Below are 22,924 nucleotides of genomic sequence, written 5' to 3' on the forward strand. Positions count from 1 at the left end.
CTGTTGACAATAACCAAGCAATCTTACTGCTGTCTTAGAAATCCCTCCAGATAAAATACATTTTATATGGCCCCGATAATAGTAGCCCTTCCATATTTGTTTCAATGCATCATTATTGAATGTCTTTATTTTCAGTGGGCATCTGGGGTTTCTTCTGTACATGTAACCTTGCATAACAACAAGTGTTTAAATTATTATCTTGTTAAATAAAGCTAATTAACATCATCACTTCATCAGAAAAACACTTATGGGGTAAAAATAAGAAATTAGAACCACAACCATTTACTAAACCACGGTCCATAAAGGACTTGAGCCATAGAGAGCCTGATATAGGTTCGGAGCCGTTGCGGGCCTGTAAAGCCCTTTAAATATTTTATGTGATATTGGGCTAATTAAACTTGATTTGACGTGACAGCAGACAGTTCTAGTGCATTTCCACATGACAGCATTTTCATAAGCCAGTAGCCTATACTGTACAGTACTGTAGATTAGTCACAGAATCTGTCAAAAGTGCTGAAATATCCCCAAGGATGAAGATATTTAATATTCACTGCTTTTACACTTTCATCTCATTGCGTATGCAAACAGATAAAAACGCTAATAACACAAAAAATGGTTTGTTGTATCATATAGCACAGATAAAACTAACGCAAGATAATAAGGTGACAATCATTATAAAGAAATCCATTCACAGTCATTACGGTAAATGGTTTCCAGAGCAAGTAAAGGAGTCTTGCTTAGACATTACAGTGCACAGCTGTACAGCTAGTCTGGGTCTAAAGTCTGAGGACCAAAGTTTTCAGAAGCATTCATTTACTCGTCTCCCCACTACAAGAGATCCATATCATTCCATGTTTCAAAGATCTCATTCTGGTTTCATTTAGAAAACTCACAAAGAATTCACTAACAGGCATGAAGCAGACAACTCGGGCTGCTCTTTGGAACTGCAGCAGCTGAAGGGGGGCCTGTTTTTTTTCCCCCTTTCCCTTTGGCCAACTTTATTTTAGTTCATAATTTGACAGCGCTAGCAAATGTTTCCATACATTTACATTCACGTTTGAATTGAGTGTCCTGCAGGAGCATACAATTTGTAATTTCAATAACTCTAAAGGACTGAAACCCCATCAAGTATGCTTTTAGCCTCATATATGCCACTGCGACCCTGAATTGAGATAAGCCAGTGGCAATAAATGAATACATCTCATTCCACATCCTTCTCAACTACAGTGTCGTCTTTCCTCATAATACAATACTGTAACTGTTCTGCAGTTTTTGTCAGCTGGCATCGTATAGACTAGAGTAATGTCTACACCTTCGGGAGATGCATTATGCATATTGTGTTCAGATATAGGCTACTATATGCATACACATACACACAAACAATCCTATGACTCAGCATCCTCGGGCCCTTCTGTGACTACAGCCAGAACCTACTTTTCCATATCTATATTTTTTTATAAGCAGGGCCAGGCCAAATGTCACATCTGGGACACGTGACCGGGCAAATCTGTAATTGGGGTGCGACTCCTCACCTCCGAGGTTCATCCCGGCCTGGAGACACTTCCGTACGCGACACGCCGGACAGTTTTTCCTTCGGATCTTGTCGATGATGCAGTCGTTTCTCCCGGCACACAGGTAGTTGTGCTGACCTACAGAAAGACAACACATGCAGTTTGATTAAAAAACAGTAACCGTGATATTTTCAGCAGCAGCAAAGATATTAAAAAAAAGAGCAATAAAGCGGAAGAAAAGGATGCAACCCGGAATAACATTTGTGACTGTGATCACATGAAGAGAAATGAATGTTTGATTCTACTATAGAGTCTCTGTGGGTGACTGTTTTGTAATGTAGGTCAACACAGAAACCCATGAAATGTCTGACGGTATCAGAGATCTACATTTCACGATAATCACCGTGAAAATGATTGAAAATGTGATTATTCCGCTCTCACATTCTACAACGCACGGCTAATGGTGTATTTTACAGTATATGGCATGAGGGTATTAATATTTGCTGGAACCAGGACACTGGCTACAGCTAGACTATTCCTGACAGTGATGCTAACATGGCGAGAATCCCTCCTGCCTCCTGCCTAGCCCTTAGCTAAACCCAATGATCTCCCATTGCAGAGCGCTTCCTTCCGCTCCACTAGGTCTTCACTGTACAGCTCCTCTCCTCCTCCACTCTTTCTCCTTCTCTGCGCCTGCGTCTCCATCCCTCTTTTTTTCCCTTTTTTTTCTCCACACGTCCGCCAGGCTCAGAGCGCCATACGCCCACACACAGGCAGGCTCATGCTCGTGCACACATGCAGTCATTCACTCTCTCACTCCCGTGCACACACACACACACACACACACACACACACACATAAAACATGCGCACACAGTCAAAGCTGCTCCACTTGGCAATTTTTAAAAAAAAACTGCAAATGTTATATCGGCTTTAACAAACAAATACACATGCAGGGAATTCACAACCCAGATGGAGTGGTATATTGTGGTGTAGTGACCCCAATGACCCCAATGCATGGCTTAGCTCTATTAGTGTTGATGTTAAAACAGTGTGTACATCTCAGATGGTGTATATGGTTTCGCAGCAGCCGCTTACAGGTCTATGTATATGTATTTCCCTGCTTGTTCGTATTGTTTGTTTCTTTTTTGGCTTATACTTGTCTTTTAGCATGAAAGCCTGTGCGTTGTTTGCATGCTGTTTGCTCCGACATGTACATTCTGTGCATTGCGTTTGTCGCAGCTACAGTACAGTATTTGTATTTGTGTGTAGGACTGAGCAGAAGTTGTTTTCTGAGCTAGCAGGAGTAGTGCGCAGTGTGTCTGTCTGGCTGCTGCCAAAAGCCAAGGAACCAAGCTGCAGGAGGAGAGGCAGCAGCTGTAGCCCCACCACTATTTCTGGCTAAATCACATGACCGTTACATAAGCCCATTTTTCTTGCTCTAAAAAACAGTAAACTGCGACACAGGAAACACAACGCAGCCATCCCCTTCCCCACCCCCCCTTGTGCACGCAGAAACCCATGCATACACACACACACACACACACACACACACACACACACACACGCTTGGATAGGCCGGACCAATTGGTAAATTCTGAAAACTCTGTAGCCTTCCTGACAACAGTTTTGCTCATTCCCGTGAATCTTGTTAATAATTGTTGGAGTGAAATTCACTTCATGAGACAGGCAAAGTCGTAGTTCGATGGCATGTGTGTGTACGACTGTGTGTGTGTGTGTGTGATTCTGTAAATGAAGAGAAGTTGTTTATTTATGCACTGTGTGTGCATGCACTCGCATGCCCTCACACAGCATGTTTACTTCTCTGAATATGTGCATTTTCTTATCAACCCAGCACGTGGCGGACTACTGATGAATGCTACTTTTTGGCTGAAAAAACCCCCTCCTTTCATCTCTTATGAAGATAGTTCATTTATTCACACATTTTGAGTCATGTGCATTACAGCGAAAAATCTATAACTTTTTTTTTACAGTTAAAAAATCCAAATTCCCTCAAGATATTTTTTAATAATACACCATGAAGAAGATAAGATTCCTTAGATGCTGATTATACATTTGACATAATACTAAAAACTCCTGTCTGCTGGTACAATGCTCATTCTGTCCGTATTATCCATTTCATGGCAAACCTAAGAGTTTTTTAATGGAGTCCACTCACGTCCACTTTTAGCTAATGATCTCACAATTTGGCAACAACCCGCTGAGTAGTCTCTGTTGTCTGTCAGCTCCAGCTTACATCAGTTATGAGGACATCCTTCTGAAGGGAAATACTCTTTCCTAAAGGGACTCCACTTTAGGAAAAGTAATCTGTCCTGCAGTCCTCCTGCCACTGGCACAGCTACAGTGCATCTGCTTTACAAACGAAAAAGTCCGATAGACTTCAAGCCTTTACTGAAATACAGCCTTTAACTTGACATTTTCAGAGAGCCACTAGACACAAGTGGTTAGGCCTCCAATTGTGTAAAGCCTCTGAGATACCAACGTCAATATTACTTTTTTATAGTGAATGCAAATTTCTGGATTGTCCTGCAGTCGCAAGGTGGCTTGTAAGTAAAGGGTCTGCTCCAAATTACATCATTCTCATAGGTTAATGCCTTTTAATTATCCACTCTCAAAGCATTTGGTCAATTCTGTGATTTTCATTCATCTGTATTTTTTGCAACCTAAATTACATAGCCAACAAAAATACCAAATACCAAAAAAAAACAACCTTTCAACATCTTTCAAAGATGTAATTGTCGTTACCTCTTGGCCAACAGTATGCAAATCACTGGCTTGCAATAGCACTGCTACTCCATTTCTTTGGACAACTCACAAACAGCTGTGTTGGATGTGGCTCTACACAATTAACTTTCCTTGTCTGGATTATTATAATAAAAAACTAGCGGGTGCAGAAGTTAAAGTAGGATGTAAATAGAAGCTGTTATTGTGTTTACTAATCTCTCTACTTCTATAATAATCTGCTATATCTCAAACCTGTTTTCTTGTGCATTTCCTTCTCACAAAGATTTTCACCATCTGCTGCCTTTGCACATAATGCATTAAATAATTATTTAGGCCTCAATATGGTATTTGGAGGTGTCTAAGGCACAAACACAGCCACTTATGGCAGTGTGAGTTTATGATAAATGCAGTTTAAATCGACAGTCTGTCTTAAAGAACTCTGATCCACAATACATTAACGTCATTCCAGCACTACACCTACGTTAACAGTCAGATAGTAATTGGTACAAATAAAAAACATTAATATGGTCTTACAACTAGAGGTTGAAAACGCATTTGACCCTCTTCCAAATCAAATAAATCAAAGTGCGCTTGGCTGTTTTCCGATTAAGGGGTTACAACAGCATGCCCCCTCCTTTTTATACCTCATTTCTCATCAAAGCTTTTTGAAAACATTACGTCTATGTGTCTATTGAAACACTACTTGAATGCCTATTTGAAAGGCCTAACTCATAGTGTGCAAGTAATTTATTTTAATCATGTAACTAAGCATTTTTTTTCTTTCCGCTTTTGCATTTGAAGTGTGCATTTACAGAACAGTATGTAGCACTAAAAGCAATGCCACACACTCGTACAGTAGTGCTGTAACTTTTACTAACTAGTCGTCAGTGAAGACACTGATAAAGCCCATCAGATTGGCACTGCTTATTTGGTTGAACACAAAAGGTGTAACCCACTGATGCCATTCTTTTTGCATTTTTGTCAAAGAACAAAGGTATCACTAGGGAGAAGGAAGAGATGGAGGTCTGATTGTAGGAGCCATCAGGCCTGCAGGTCAGCCCAGGCCAGGGGAACTGAGGGCTCAGAGGAAGTACTGTGTCTCCATCATCAAACATGAACCAATAACGGCAGCATACCGGTTACTGAGCTTTCATATAGTCGGCACAATACTGTCAAGAATATTGTAGTGTTGGAATAATTAGTCAATTAACAATTTATTTGAAAGTATGTTAGTTATGCTAGTTAGTAAGTATGCTAGTTATTTTTCAAGCAAAACACACAATTATTTGTGTCTCTCTACTTTACGTAATTGTAAATTGAATTAATTTGTGTCAAAACAAGCAATTTTGAGAACTTACAACTTAGCTTCAGAAGAAATGTGAGGGGCATTTGTTTTAAGAATTTACTGGCTAAACATTGTATACCATTGCCCATATGTCTATTTTTAAAGCTGTTATGATGTCAAACATACACACTCACGGTGTCAGTAAGTGTATCTAGACCCTTCCTCAAGCTGCATTCTCCAACCTAAATGCCTATTAGCAATGTGGGTCACACACATATTTACAGTTAGCTTTGCTGACTGAATTTCTACCGAATGCTGTTGTGGAGCTGGGATCAAGGCAACAACGCTGCTAAATGGCTTCACTCCAGCCGTTGTTACATGAGCCTCTCACACACAACCTGAAGCATTCACTCCGGCAAAGGAGGCAGGCCTTTTATTCCCCTCAGCCTGAGCTCAGAAACATGCGAGTGGACGGCAGAGCTGCCATTCAAAGCAGAAACAGTGCGAGACGTGTCCTCGGGTGACCTCTCTCACAGAGGCGGTACGGTGGACCGGGTTTTCAGATTGACACCAGCGCCTTGGAAACCACGACCCAGTCACATCGCAGAACAAAGTGAGGCCGTAACAAGGTTGACTAATATCCCTGTAAAACCCTCTCAGTTCAATAAGAGAACGGCATAAAAAAACGGCTAGTGAGCTAAACGCAGGGCTTAGTATTATTGCAAAGAGCAGACATGCCAAGCCACTGATGACATGTGAATAATGAGCAAGCATTCAAGTCTTCAAATGCGCTCCACATGGAGCCATTTATTGAGTGCAGCTGTCTTGTATCAACAAACCAGTCTTTAGCGGAGTGGCTGCTGGAGAGAAGCACATGTGAATGCATTCAGCTATTTCCACATTTCATTAGCGGCGATAACACGTATTTATGAACTGTTGTTTTGTGTCAGAAAGCATTTTCCTGCAGTGCGGGATAAACGTTCGTACTGGATGTTCACTCATTTCAATAGAGCCTATAAATCGGCGGCATGTTTGCGCGTGACAGTTAAGTCAGCAGTGGCAATACAACTGCAAAACTTTGTGGAAGTTATCACCCTTCTTCTATGTTTGTTGACTGAATGTGCGAGTAGCTGGCATTCTGTATCAGATAAACTGGATGGCTTGTAGTGAATAGCAGAGCAGGTGGATGAATGTTTCCTTTACGATATAAGTGTGCGTGGACGTGAGCGCTTAAAGAAAGAATCGAGGGCTTTTTGAAAAGCTCACAGTCGGTACTCTGCACATTATAATCTACATACGTTTGCATGGTTATGAGCTTCAGAGTGTACAGTAGGCTGCGCCTTGCAGTTAACATAACAAGTGGAAGGAATATTTGTCCTCTTGAGGAGGACTGTAAAGATTTTGGAAGGTAAAAGACTCATGTGGCCAATAGTTATTCCAAACAGATGGTCTAAACGTAGACTTGCTTTAGAATAACCGTGCCAAGCTCCGACGGTGTAACATAAAGCTGCCTAACAATGACTTGTCTGACTCGGATAAAGGAGGAACTAGACCCTCCACAGTCCGAGGATTTCATCTCATTTGCTGATGACTCTGGAATGCTTACTAGCTCTGTAGTAAAGGGCTGTGAGCCAGTTAGTCGTCTAATGAGCTACAGCCGACTGAAAAGTTTTGTCCCCCGAGGCAGGCGGTGCCAAAGGAAATTAAGCGTGGGGCTGGATTATTCCCCTTCTACAGATGCCCACTCTCTGCGGTTGACTTTTATATCTCACATGCCAAGTCTGAGTTTTTAACTTTGAAAGAAAAGAGGAGGAGAACGAGGAGGAAATACTGGGAGAGGGGAGGAGTGAAACGTCTTCTCACGTCCTAACTTACACCTCTCCGGCGCTCGCTGCTGACACATCGTTTTCTATCCCTATCCCCGTTTCTTACTCGCTCTCCCGGCTCCTCCTCTCTTTATCTCTCTGTCTGCGTCTCTGACTTTTTCTTTGTCCTTCCCCCCCCCCTCCCTCGCTGTATCCGTTTCACTGTCCTCTACCTCTTCTTCACTTTGCAAAATCCTTCTCTCACTATTTTCACCCTTTGCCTCTCCACCTTACTGCTCTCTTTCCATCTCAGCAGCAGCAGCAGCAGCTGTGGAGGGGTCACGTAAGGTAACGGCTGGCTTTGCACATCAGAAGGGCGCACACGTCGCACGCAACCTTGGTGCCATCGCACCATTGCATGGGTTGCCCTTATTAGGCTTTCACGATTTGCACAGTTGCTGCTGCACTGGGGTGCAGAATGACAGAGGAAAGAGAGGGATGCTCCAAAAGTCCACGGCATTAAATCAGGCAACGAACAATCAATGAGCCGCTTTCTGTATAGTTATACTTTATATGTGTGGAAAATGTCAGTAGGCTAATGGCATAGTAAGATCTGAGCTCCTCAGTGTCACCTGACTAACACACAAAGTCGGATCTTCATCTTCTGCCGCCGGCTCTTTTCTAGCCGCGGTTCAAGCAAGAACAATGGCATGTCTGATTCGATAACCCCTGACACATAATCTGGTTTCAGCTCTCCGTAATGATGGTGTGTAAATATCATCAAATCACGGCAGGATTTGATTGGGAATAAGTGCAATTCCTCCAACGGACAGGAAAACACCTAGAGGGCTTGATGGCTGACTGGCAGGCTTGTTGGCTTGTTTTTTCTATGCCTGCACCGGGTCTGTAAGCGGGCGTTTTGCATTCAAACACTCATCTTAATGAGTGAGGCCAACGCCTCAGGCACAAAATGAAAAGCACATTATGGCTGCTTGTGATTTCCCCTCAGCTAAATATAACATAAAGCACTGCTGCAGGAGAATTACCTCTTGAATGATTTAAAAAAAAAATGTCTGATGCGCCACTCAGTCTATAAATGTACCAAAGGTTTTTGGGCATTTAATGATCATTTAGAAAAAATAAATATGCTGAAAGTCTGCTAAGATTACAGCAGTTTGTTGCATAAAACGATGTATTGCAAATAAAACCAACATCATCCATCGGTAAATAACTTCTGCAATAATCGTTGGTGATGTATGCTGCCTAAATGGAAAGTACGGTCTGCTTCACGTCTGCTTCGTCTGAGTAGGCTTTTCAAATCTATCAAATTTGATGATCTGAAAAATGAATCAATTTTGTGGCCATGCATTTCTCTAATTGCTTGTGTTTTCTTTGTGTTGTCAAACTGACAAATTAGTTTGATTTGCTTGCTCCTTTTGTTTGTGTAAATTGCAGCGTGTTTAAGTTGCAGTGTGTAGGATTTGGCAGCATCTGGCTATAAGGTTGCAGATTGCAACCAACTGAAACTTCTCCTCCGTGCCAAGTGTGTCGGAGAACAATGAACAGAACGGACCCAGTATCAGAACCCGTTGGCTAGCGGTCTGATGACAGATAAGCCTCAAGGCTTCCTGGGGTTCCGTTGTATCTAAGCCAAGACTTCCTTTTCTGTGTGGTGCTCATTGTTTACATTATTACAGTATAAAATTAGCAACTCGGGATGCGAGACTGGAGTCGAAGGCGAGAGACGCGTGACCAGATTGGTTCACAAGGAGCAAGTTTACAAGTTTATTTTAAACCAAGAAAAAAGCGAAACCATCATGAGACGATAGTCGTTCGGGTCTGAGATTGTGTTTAGGGCCAGTGGGTTCATCCTTTTACCCTCAACATGGACTGTTTACCTGCATTCAATCACGACCTGCTCGGACGTAATCAGTCAATACTACTCAGACCACACATGGAAACCAGCATTGCGATTGCCAAAAGTATTGTCCCATCACACCGTGCATGTGAATGCAGAATCTGTTCATAGAGATGAGAGCGGACCCGAGCAGCGATGCCTTGTTTGAGTTAATGCCATACCTTCCACGGCTCTTTTGAAGAACACTTTGCAGCTTCCACATGTCACCACGCCGTAGTGGCATCCTGATGCTTCGTCTCCACAAACCAGGCACACTTTGGCCGTTGAGGACGGTTGTCTCAGTGGCGAGCTGAAAGGACACAAACGCACGCAGGTTTTCAGACATAAATCAACAAAGAATTTTCAAAAGTCAACAACAAAGCGGGGCAGACTGTCCCCTTCCTCACAGTGTTATTGGCCCGATACACATTGTGAAACATTCTTGTGTTTTTACGACCCACTGTACAGTAGCAGCACTATGTGGCTTGCCATAAAGATGCCTGCCAACCAAGAGAGTGGGCTTTGCATTCAACTGATTTATAGCTTCAACAGGCTTACAGAGAGGCCAATGACAGAATTATAGAGGAGATTATTTAAATTCAATAAGCAGTGGGACACAGAACACGATGTCGAATTTAAGTAGGATCCAAAAGTCTTGTACCCTTCTCTGGAGTAAAAAGTGTGAGGCACTGGATATGGTATGGATCGATAGCCAAAATGAATTAAAAAAACAAACATGATAGAGCAAAGATTTGACTGAGCAATAGTGTAAATGGCACAACGTGTTCAGGGTCAAAGATCAAAGGTGAGGTGCTGATGTGTGCTGATGTGTACGTAGCATGTGATGTTTCCATTATTTACTCTGGGCAACAACCAACAGAAGGCATTGTTTACTTTGGCATCATTTAACGTTTTCACTACTGACTGACTTCTACAATTACTCTACCATTCAAGCTCAGGATTTACAATATCTTCTTACTCATGCATTGCTAAACGGGAGAATTAGTTACAGTTGGTTACAGTTTACCTATTCCTGCAAATGAGACCATGCAGGTCAGGGTAATAGGTGTCCAAGGTCGAAAGTAAATGGATGATGTCTGTCTAGTTAATCTATTAACAAAGGAGGCTCAAAGCAGGTTACTGGCAAGTCTAAGACTGAAAGGACTTAAGTGCACACAAATTAAAGATGTAACATTATTCCTTTTTTCATAATCAGTCCATGTATTTCCTCTCTCATATATATGGAAATTCCATTTAAATAAATACATATGCCGATTAAATCAATCCTAAAATAAATAAATGAGGCAATAAATGTTTAAATAAATGTAAATATAAATACATATTTATTTCTCAGGACTTTTATTTCATAAACATACATTTATTTAGTTATTTCATGGAACGTTTATTTCATTTTTAGTTTTTAATTTAACCTTTATTTACAGGTTGTCTCATTTTCAAGTGAGACCTGGTTCATAATGCCTGTTGGCCCATTAGTTGGTTAAACATCTGCTGATTATGACATTCATAACCGATAAATAATGTTTGTCAGTGCAGATTGACAATACCATTGGTTGATTTTGCTTCTTAGAGATGATGCGCAGGTAACATGAGATTGAGGGACAGAAATGCCAAAGACATAGTTTATTCTTCAAAAATGTTTAATATTGGCTTTAAAAAAATCTGAATCTGAATTAGTCAATATAGTAGTTTATAAAAGAAGTGCCTAAATAATAATGGCAAATAAGCCCTGAATAGTTAATTTTAAATTCTCAAAGAGTGTACCCTGGCCTCCTGTCATTTTGCAAAAGTGGCCCCCGAGCAAAGCTTGAGTTGAGTGTCCCTGCAGTATACTACACCCAGATTCCATGCTAAGCCATACTGTATATTAAGCTCTTTAAGCATTTATATCCAATGCGTTTCCATTGGCAGTAAGACTAAATCTATTATAAACAAGCTCTGCTAAATGGAGATGGGAGGGAGGTAGAGTGGGAGGCAGGTACATTTTAATTTTGAACATGCCACCTCGTACAGTCTGGGTCTGAAACATGACGTGGTCTCACCCGTTTGCCAGAGGAAGCATGTCCTATATGAGGCTGAATGATTATATCGTTAAGGTACTTAATGGAATGTCACTGAATCAGGCGGCTCTCACACGTAATAAAACATTTAACATACATTTCCATTCTGAGTAGGTTAAAAGCTTTGTGCATTTAAGGCTAGGTCTACACATACAGAAACATTCTGACTGATTTTTTTTTTTCATAAAACATTTCCCTTAATATGCATACACACAGAGAACACAACACGTAGATGGTACAAAGAGAGAACACCTTGTATCAAAACACTAAAAGTGGCCTCAGCTTCCCCTTCTTTTCTGTTCTAATTACTTCTCTCCCATCTCAATCAATAACATGCAAGGTGATTGTCTGGTTAACATTCTCCTTACATCCTTCATCAAACCAGCTGCCAAGCACTCTCTCCCCTCCTCTCTCCGTCACTCCGCCTCGCACGCTCTCTCATGCACACACATTTCCTCCAGGGGACGAGCTGGAAAGGGGTACAGCAACAGCACACTCAGATACAATCAGGACCACTGATCTAATTCCCGCTTGTCCATCTACACACACATTCAATTTGTTAGGACGCTTAGAGGAGTCTCTGGTGAGGTGTTTGTCTGACTAGATCTTTCTGGCACCCGGCCCCATGGTTTCAGCTAATATGAGTGTGTGTGTAGGTGTGTGTGTGCATGCACAAATCCAATCCATGTCAAGATGTGTTTTTCAGCATGTTAATCTGCTGAATACCCCCCCCCACCAAATACATTTAGACTTTTCACACCATTACAAAGCGGTGTTAACAAGAAAGCAATCCATGGCAATAAAAACAGCCCCAGAAAGTTTACAGCCAAGAACAGCACACGAGAGCTCTAAAGTATATGCTTCTAATATGCAGTCAGTGGTCCACTCTTTATTAGTGCCGCACATTAAAACCCTGTCGCTGCGTGCCTCCCTGCCTGCCCGCTGGTCCGCCAACAAGGTGACTTCCCCTCCCTCAGAGAAGTATATAGGTCATTCGCTCTCTCTGCTTATGAAACCAGAGCAGACAGGCCAGGCTGCAGTGACTGTGCACCAACGGCTGCCAGTAGCCCAAAACTAAACACAAGCTACCAGACATTCCCAAATCAGGCTGTTTCAGCAGAGATGGCAGCTGAACAGTTTGTCGGCATACAGCATGTGCACGAATGATAATGCGATGTGTTTTAATGAGCTTGAGAAAACAAGGGGAACGACGTGCGACAGAGGTTCTCCAGTCAGAATCGAAACGGGGACGCTGTGGTTCTGTGGTTGCACGTCTTTGACCACGAGGACACGATAAATAAATTTTTTCCATTCTTTTTGGCTTGTCATTCTCCTGGCTAAAAATATTCAGAGGCTGCAATTTCTGTCCGTTACAATAAAAGTTTAAATGATGATGTAGCACTGGAAGAAACAAAGATACTCAAAACACAAAGACAGACTGCAGAAGAAGCACATTTGTATTGATATTGTTAACTTGGTACAGATATTGTTTTTATAAAATTGGGATGTAAAGTACAATAAACAATAGAGAGGGTGGATATCTTAAATAGTCCGTCACAATAGCTCGAGAAATGTGGACGAAAAGCAGTTGTGTGAAGGCTAGTTCAGAACTTTTTTTCTCAACCCCCGTCTTCTCTATTTCTGGGTACAATCTCAGACTAACTCAATGGGACTGACTGCACAGATCAAAGGTCTCATTCTTCGCTCCAGTTGTTGCTTTTTTCTCTTCCTACAGAAACCCCAGGGCAGCGGTTTCATTGTTTCCAGTGTCCTTTCATCTTAAAAGATAACACACAAAGCTAACAACTGATTTAGTTGCTGTTTATTTCCCATGAGGATACAGATGAGTGCGAGTACACAAAGCCTGTTTCTTCCCACCAAAAAAACGTACCAAGCAGAAATTTGGATCTTTTACTAACACTTGCTGCCCTCTTTACTGCTCCCCCCCGCCGACATGCTGCTCAGGAAAGATATTAATGAAATGACAAAAGGAAAATAAATGTGAGAGCTTGAAACCAGACGTAGCCCACTGTGCCCACTAAAATGTGTGAGGACCAAACCACAGGACAGATGTTTGGGCTCAAAATTGCCGCAGGCTTTTTCTACAAGTAATTCGGATGCAACACTGGGAGCATTCTCCAAATGGTTCAAATATCTCCACCCTCTCTCAGCTGCAGAAGGAATGCTACATCAGCGAGTACTAAGACCCGAAAGGATGGCCAAAGAATCATCAGAATCCGGAAATATTGCACTAGATAACAACAACAGCAGTCAGTCAAAGCTGACTTCCTCTGAGGTCATAATCAATCAGGTCAATATGGGTCACGAGTAAAGGTCAGAAGTCATCCGAGCTCCGCGCATCTAGAACAATTTGTTACCATAGAAACGGAGCATGAAGTCAACGAATATGACAAATTAGAGCTACAAGGGAAGTCAAGGGGGCTGTTGTTATTGAGGTTATCAACATAACATCATTATGGGTGAATTATGGGCCGCGAGATGGCTGTATGAGGTCCCACGTGGTAAGAATGAACCCGGTGATCTGCATAAGTACATTAGCATGACGGAGTCAGTAAACAAGGGGCTGAACTATAGAGTTCTGTTCAATCTAAAAAAAAAAAAAACAAGGTCCTCCTCACGCATGTAACACACGGCATGTCTGTGTGGAAATGTCTCTAAGATACCACAGTGACGAGGATGTGGACTTAAGTGCCTTTCACACAGACTGCGACAACGGCACCACTGCAAACTGAAACCTATCATTTACAATGGCTCGCGACACACGCAGTCTATATAGCAACACTTGTCATTGCGTCGGGCAAAGCGTGGGCTCGACCAGGTTGACCTTTTCAGTGCAGCGTGCAGAACCCAGCAGCACAACCCAGGCTCTGTGTGAAAGAGCAATTATTGGCCGTCACGCTTCCACGTTTCTCTCCTCTCATCTCTTCATCTTGGACGTTTGTTTCACCGAGGGCGGAGGCGGAGCTTACACACACTGTATATGTACAGTGTGTGTGGAACTGAAAGATAGCTAGCTTGTTGCTCTTGCTACTAATATGAGCTGCTCTGTTGTCATCAGCGCTGGGCTGAAAACATTGCACGCGGGCTGAAATGCAACTGTGTTGCTGTCGGGAAATGCAGTGACGTAATAACAGTGGTAATGTTATCAGAGCTATGAGTAAGGGTTCGCCGGCTAGCCGCTAGGCTAATTCATGCAGTGGGAAATTCCATAAGCATTTTGTGCCCCGTCTTAGAGCTGGGATTTAAAACAAGGCGAACAATCACAGCTTGGCCACCAGATTCCACCAGAAAAGCAAATTTGCCATATCTGTGGTGAACTAGACTTTATTTGATGGTGAAATCACTTTATTTATCCTGTATTTAAAGTCTTTACCAATTGTGTTTTAACATAAAATACAAGGTCAATTATAAACTGTGAGACAGAGGGATTTTTTTCCTTAACCATAAGAGGCAGCCGGTCAGAGTAGATTATTCTGTAACCTTAACACAAGTGTTACACAAGCCTGACAAAGAGAAAATCTCATATTTCTGTATGCTCAGGTACTGGATGGATGGCTCGTAGCAACACTGAGGGTCACGGTCATAAGCCTTCGCCGAGTCCACAAAACACATGTATGATGATGGTCAAACTCTTATGACCCTTCCAACAGACCTGCGAGGGTAAAGAGAAGAATATGGCAATGCATAAAGTAGTAGAGTAGCCTATACAGCCGACTTTTGACAAAACTACACAGGCCAGTTTATCAGCTCCAAACCAGTTGATGGAAATGCACCTAATTTGCATTTCTTTGATGCAACATTTTAAAAGTAGTTTAAAATTTGCCTGGCAATTGGAATTGGAAACACGACGTGTCTATCACAAACAACCACACTTCTGCACTGTCCTGTGTTTACAGTGTTTTTAGAGCCAGCTGCCCACTGTGAAGATACGTGTGTGTGTGTCTGTGTGTGTGTGTGTGTGTGTGTGTGAGCAGACACACTGATTCGTTCATTCTAGAGGCTGTTATCATCGGGATCAGACAAGTACTACAGCCTCCCTGAACCTACCCCTCATGAAAGAGAAGCATCCTTGACTCTGCAGAGAAAAAAAGAAAAAAAAAGAACACAACTTCCACAGTACAGTGCGTCTCTACAGTCTGGCCTACAATATTTATGTAATACACACCTTGGCATGCTGAAAAAACTTAAGCTAGTCCAGCTCAAAGAATATTTATGTAACACACAACTTGGCCTGCCGGAAAGGTAAAGGTAGATTGGTTTAAACAAGCCCAGGGAGATGGAGAGGGAGAGAAAGAAGAGGACAAAATGGCTTACATAACCATGAGCAGACAGTATAAACATTAGGTTGACACCCACTCACCGCCTCTCAAAGGGAGAGAGGTCTTATGGGTAGTGTTGTAAAGCCACCAGGGATTTATTTTTCTGGTGAAGGTGACCCTGGCATTGGGCAGAGTACCTGAGCATACAGAAATATGAGATTTCCTCTTTGTCAGGCTTGCATTACACCTGTGTTAAGGTAACAGAATAATCTACTCTGACCGGCCGCCTCTTCTGGTTGGTTAAGAAAAAAAATATCGGAACCTTGAAATGATATGCATGAGGATCACTTTCTGTCTCACAGTTTATAATTATCCTTGTATTTTCTGTAAAAACACAATCTGTAAAGACTTTAAGTACGGGACAAATAAGGTGATTTCACCATCAAATAAAGTCTAGCAAATGGCAAATTTGCTTTCTGGTGGAATCTGGTGGCCAAGCTGTGATTGTTTGCCTTGTTTTAAATTCCAAGCTGTTGTGTTGTCTCCCATCCAAGGCTCATGCCTACAAACTTAAAGTGACCTTCCCCATAACAGTAAATCACGATAATCTGTCTCCTATAAATGTACTGTTTTGAGCGTAAACAAAGAAATGAGACAAGTCGTAGAAACATGTGTGCATGTGGACACACAGTTCATAGAGGCTCGGGCAATGAGTGGAAACAGACTACGGTATCAATGTGATCCACATCCAGTTTGTACACGTCCGAAGCTGTATCCGTCTTTGACCCTAAACTCCACAAGCCCACTCTTTTCGTCGCACTTTCACCTTTCCCTCAGTGTGCAGTCGAGGCTGAATTGCCTCGGGGTCGTATGGAGGAAGTGGATACCTTCAGGGCAGCAGGAGTGTGACCGGCTTTCAACTAAGCAGAGTTATGTGTGACAATTTTTACTTCACCTAAATCACTTACTGTCACACATGGTGAATGAAATTAATCACCTGAGATATTTTGGCTAAGTTGCAACGCATGCAGGCATGAATCTCAGGGAGATGTGGCAGGGTGTTATTATCTGTTGGGGAGGATTATACTGGCTGGAAACTCCCGTAATTCATGCCTGTCAAGGGCAGCGAGAAACCGATCACATTCACGCAGTATAAAATTAGGCATGGAAGTGGCACTGCATGCCCAAAGCTTCAGACATAGTTTCTGTGTAGCATGACATGCTTAAACTGTGTGAACTCTAATTTGCCGTTGATAAAATGCGTGCTTTTTTCATACTTTTCAAACTGCACACAAAAACTTAAGCGCAACCATATTGAAATTCTCCTTTATGCACAACGCCACAAGAAAAATGAACAGTTCCTATACAGTTTATGGGGTCAACACACCCACTCGTTGATTTCTGACTGTAAGAGGTGGGTTCATTTATACACAAAGCATGAACCAGGCCAAATATCTCCAATACTGCAAGGAACTCAATTTAGACCTTGCATGTGAGCTTTGGAAATAATGAATCTGTACAAGGTAGAGACGTGGGTGTAAATCCCACACATTTAAGGTACTGTGAGGAACTTCTTACTGATAATGGAACACTTTAAATTTAATACTAACGCCTCTATATGACCTCCATAAGTAAACGAGACAATCAGCGAGAAGACCAGGCCTCCAGGTTTGATAATGCGCAGAGTCAGACAAAATCATGCAGGTTCACCAGACTCCAGCAGGGCCTCCGGCAGCGATCAGTCCCACCAAGGACAGACACTGATCGGGTTTCGCTGCTGCCTCCAACCTGCAGTCGGGGCTCCGGCGGGAGGTGGAAAGCTCCGCACCTGTCAGCTGTGACTTCTTCTTCGGTCAGGACCAGAGGTTTGCTTCGTTGCCCCGCCAGGCCAAACCGTGACACCACGCTGCTGGAGGCGCAGACCGCATTGTTGAGCCCACCGGAGGGAAGGGAGGCATGGGAGAACCAGGACCAGGACTCCACGGGAAAGACTGTCAGACCATGCTGCAGTGAAATGAGAGGTTTTCTCAAGGGAATCTGGTGCTCAAAACACTACCTCTTCTGTCCACAGGGACCGCCAAAATCAACACAAAATAAAAAGTTCCTCATAGTTACTTTAATTTGGTTGCCTCAAAACATTTCTCCATCAAGAGAGATGTTATTCAGAGCTACAAAAAACACCAACATTGAAAATGTTGGGTAACTGTCAAACAATAACCCTGCAATAATTCACAACCTCCCACTGATCAATTTCTGATTTCAGCTCCAAGTTTCCAAGATCTTTTGCAGAAAACGGAGACACAAAAAAGCTGGTAACAAAGTTCAGCTGACATGTTGAAAAATACTTTGTTGGGCATCAGGTTGATTTCCAGGCATGGGAAATAGAGAAATTATGCAAACAAGAGGCCACTGATCAACACAATGTTAGACACATTAATAAACATGAAATACCAGACAAGTGTCTTCAATCAAAAATCCCCTCCTGAACATAAACCTACATGATAACAGCAAAAACAAGCACGGTAGTTGGATTAAATCTAACTAAATACACAAAAAGGAGCCTGTTTTTCACCACCTTTGTAAAACATGGCTCAAAATGGACTCTAATCTATCTTGCTGCCACGAACATAAACACGAGTGGACCACTTCAAAGTTATGCTGTTAAAACTGGTTTTGTTTTTGACCCAAATCCTTTGATTTCAGTGGCATGGATGAACTCTAGACCTGGACCTCCCCTGGTGTTCATGTTTCGACTCTATTTACTGCTTACTTTGCTCTCTTCCACCAGCTCCATGCTATACCTGGCTCCTTACAAATGTGTCTCTAGCCAGGTTTGGGTTATGTTGCCTGTACAGCAGGTGACCTCCAAACTCAGCTTAGAGGCCCTGGGACAAATGAGAAAAACAAATCCCTAGAGAGGGAGATTATCTTTAAGGGATCAGCCGTGACCTGAGCCACCTCCACACCACACACTCCTTATTCCTCTGTTCTCCACTTTCATGCAACAGTTAGCGCATAGCCAACTGCTGTTTTTTGTACAAGGGTCAATAAGAGCACAGAATCTATAGGATTAAGGATTACGTTGGCATCATTCTAAAAAGGTATTCATTAATTAAACAAGCATCCCAGTCCAGAGAAATTAAACATGGCAGAATCATATTCATAAGGTGGTCTTTTTCCGTTCCCATGTGATTCAAAAAGGCCTCACTCTGAATGTAGGTTAATGTACACTGGCGCTGACACATGTTGCCAGCAACCCTACGCATTAGCTGTCACATGCGATTATCCTCAACGCCCACCAGTCATTTACAATTCTACTGGGACAAACATGGAGGATGAGCAGGCAGGGAGTCCAGCGTGTGCAAAGAGGAAACACTCCTCACACAAACTATAATGTGTGTATATATATATATATATATAAGTTAGTTAAGGGGCTGCCAAGTGGATCTGCTGGGAGTGTTAATTGTATATGTAGTTTATAGTCTGGTGGCTCCCTAAATTCACGGGGGTATGAAACCACAACCTCAAGAAGTGGGCTAAGCATGACAGTCAAAGCCAAGTCTCTGGTTGGCTCCGATCCAGGTGGTTAGCACCACGGCAGCACATTCTGCATGTTAGCTCAAGAACGGCTGAGAACTGCTCCCCGGTCAGCCTCTCTGTAGTGTTTGACAGGTTCAACAGCAGAAGAGCAGTTTTATTAGTCATACACCCAGAAGTCTTGATTGCACTCAGCCACTTTGTTCAAACCGCTGCTGACAGCGGGAGTCAATCAGGTGATCAAAAATGTGCCAAACGTAAGCTATAAAGGCACAGAAATATGGATTTTTTTAGAAGCTTTCTGCTTCATATTTCCACAAATATTGTTTGAGTTCATCCTAGTCGCAGGTGGAAGAGGGGAGATTAGCCAAAGCTCCAATATCCAATTTGTAGAAATTCGTTCAATTATACGAAACAAAATATTCTGCCATTATGTGAATCCGGTGGTGCTGGATAGGAGGTGCTACCCATTAACCCAGAGCGAATACAATGAATGGTCCAACAGCATCAAGGCTGCTCACTGTAAAGCTCAACATTATTTTCCCAAAAGGTCAACTTTAAATCTGACCTCAAAAGTACAAAAGGTGCCGCACAAGCGGTACAAAATGCAAAAGAAAAAGAAGGTTAGAGGGCACGACGTGCACACACACGCACACACACTCACACACAATGTCAGGCCAGACTAAATGTGTCTGTGCAATGACCTTTTTCAAATTCAGTGTGTTCACCTCCAAAGGATTACGAGCCCAGATGGCCACTGGATGAACAATGCAACACCTGTTGAGGCACACGGCGCAATTAGGTTCTCACACAAAAATGACAGCAAAAAATGACAGCAAAAAAGACAAACTTCAATCTATCATAAGACTACTCGAACTGATTCTTACTACAACCACGGTATAATCCGACTCTTTAATCCATACTACAGTATATCGTCAGTCAATGTCTGTCCACATTGCACATAGACGTCAATGGTTTTCTCAAATGATTATTATAAGCAGTACAACATTGTATATCGCAAGAGATGGTGGTATTTTATCAATTGTTTTCAGAATAAAAACTTAAATCTCTAAAGTCCGAAACTTTCTGTGCATTCAACTTGCACTGAAATATCTGGCGTTGTGTTTGTGAAGCCGTTTCACCTTATTGTTGCTGTTATGCAGTTAAGATGTTTTTTTTTTCAACCAAGCTGTTACTGTATATCATTTGCAGAGTTGATGACATTGGCCTGCATCTACTGCGTCACGGGAACTGGTGCAACCCGACAAACCCGTTCAATTGTCCCATTTGAGACGAAGTCACGCACCCAATGAAAGTTGACCAGGTTGGCCTTAACAAAGAGGAAACGCAACCGCTGACTGGTGCCAATTAGTGCTGCTTTCTTGTAAAGGAGATGCAGGGAGCTGAATATTTCCACAAATGCTCATGAGCGCTACAGCGCGGACAGCACTCCTGCATCTCTTTCATGAGGCATGCACCATGGTAACTACACCATGCCCGGACTCTTATTGTGTCGTACAAAGAGTCATGTGCAGAAAGAATGAGACGGTGAAGGGAAGAGACACTGTGTTTACCAACTGTTGCCTCTTGCCATCATTGCACTTACATGTACCAGATATTGTAGCCTGAAACATAATTTCCTGCTCAATATGGGGGATGAAAATAACATCAGTCATCGCAACCTTGGCTCGGGTGAGAGCTTCCTCACAGGTATGACTACTGACTATTGATGTTTATTTAATAAGGTGAAAGATTTGCAGTGGTGCATGTGACTGCCCTTTCAGAGCGGGCGCCCATGTCACCCTTTTTTGGGGGGCAGGCAGTTCCAGGGATGTCAGCAGCGGTGAGGCAGACTGGGGGAGTACGTCGACTAGGGGGGGCAGAGGGCAGATGACTCGGTAATGACTCGTTTGCTGGCTGATTCCGACGGGCTTCAAAATATATGAATTATTTAAAAGAACTATGAAAAGAAGAATTCCAAATATATGCAGATCTTGCCCATATAAAACAACGAAACAGACTCGTTTTCTGAAAGTGCATCATATAATAATTGATTTCTGCATGTAAAATAGGTTAAATATGGTAAAAATGAATATAATGAATATGGAAAACGTGTCATTTTCGGCTTTAGAAAATTGTTATCGTGCGAAAATGTAATTTTCTCATGTTTTATAGACCAAACGATTAATTGGCGGATTAATAGATAATGAAAATAATCGTTAGCCGCGGCCTTAAAATTTAATTATCATTACTACTAATAACTACTTCCATGTACGTCCTCATAAAAGTTGCCTCACTTTATCACATTCACAGTATCTGAAAGGAGAATAGCAGTACACATCATGGAAATGAAATGTTGCGTTCATGCGCTATCATCTGACTGAACTGTCCTCGCCGTCGGGCGACCAGTCACATGCGCACAAATGTATTCATCAACATACAGTTCCAGGCACTGCACACACAGACACACACACACACACATATACATACTGTTTCCCACCACGTTATAATTCCCTTCACGCTGCACTTTTAATAAATCATAACATCAGGCTTTGCCGCTAAGACGCCCTGTTCAAATAAAACATTGGCCCAACCAAATACTCCCGGGGCTCAGAATATCTCCCACATTTTCCATCCGAGTGAAATACTGTCGATTCAGAGGTTTCTCTCCTTCCTCTCTGTCTCTGCTGCTCTTCCCCTCGCTGTCTTGTGTGTACACTACATCTCATTGTTTGAGGTGTAGGAAACTCTGAAGATTAGGGTAAATACATGACATCTTGAGCTTATGGCATAAATATTTTAAGAATGGGAGACAGGTCTCGGGTGGGGAAGGGAGGAGAAATAACTCATGGATGTATATTATTTGAAAGGTGTACGCATGGAAGAGGAAAAATAAAGAAATAGTATTTTCACTGACTTTTCTAGAGATCGATCTCTTTTTTTTTAAAGGAGAGACCACTCAAGGTCCAACCTGAATGGATTTTTAAAAAATATTTTAATTGCTTTTTTTTTGTGAGCAGGAGTTTAGTCTCAAGTGAGATACTGAGCTCTTAAACGCAAGGCCGTGGGGATTTACACGGTGAACAAAGGATTCCCCATTGAAATGCGGGCTCCGTACATCAGAAAAGCAGCTTGTAGCTCGACATTTTTCTATCTGTTCGCTGTTCTGCTCCGTGTTGCGAAACCCATCAGTGCTAATGAGTAGCTTCTTAAGAGGAAATAGAGCGGAATCGGGTTTTCCGAGCAATAGAAAGACTGATGTGCATCCCATAGCAATCGTATATACCTGCTACCAAGACCTGAGTGAATCCAGTCTTCTGATAACATGCAGTATACTGTGGAGCACACTGACTACGTTTGCATGCACACTCATATTCTAGTTATTCAGAATATTATTCCGATTTTGTAAATATTACTTTGAGATATTCTGAATTGTGAATTATTCTGAGCATTGTCCGTGTATGTGCCAATATTAGTTGGCTTTTAGTGGCTTTCTTTGGACATGCATTCAGCACATTTGGAAATTTACGTCTCAATTGGGTTTTTTTTTTATAGCATCGCCCGTGTACACAAACCAACCAGCCAACCGTTTTTATATTTTGACGATATACCAGGACTATACTTTTTGGATATGCACAAATATCGCACCGCCAACCTTTTAAAGAGGGTGGTTAAAGGAATGGAAGAGGGAGAGTATTTTTGCACGGTCAAACAAGTCCACCACCGATGGAAAACTTAAAAGAAAAAAAAACTGATTTTGACAAAGAAGTAGCAACGTGGCACAGGT

The 22,924-nt window shown here is 42.2% G+C and overlaps 1 protein-coding gene across 1 annotated transcript in view; it reads right to left on the reverse strand.

The window, feature by feature from the left end:
- The window catches only part of nr3c2 (nuclear receptor subfamily 3, group C, member 2), a 67,517-nt gene that overhangs the window by 17,544 nt on the left and 27,049 nt on the right, over positions 1-22,924 (reverse strand). Inside the window, exons 3-4 of the mRNA XM_084005729.1 lie at positions 9,425-9,552; positions 1,533-1,649 (exon numbers count right to left, since the gene is read on the reverse strand). Coding sequence (XP_083861855.1) covers positions 1,533-1,649; positions 9,425-9,552 — 245 coding nt within the window. The remainder of the gene's footprint in view (positions 1-1,532; positions 1,650-9,424; positions 9,553-22,924) is intronic.

Source organism: Eutrigla gurnardus, assembly GCF_963514095.1.
Source record: "Eutrigla gurnardus genome assembly, chromosome: 3".
Lineage (NCBI taxonomy): Eukaryota > Metazoa > Chordata > Actinopteri > Perciformes > Triglidae > Eutrigla > Eutrigla gurnardus.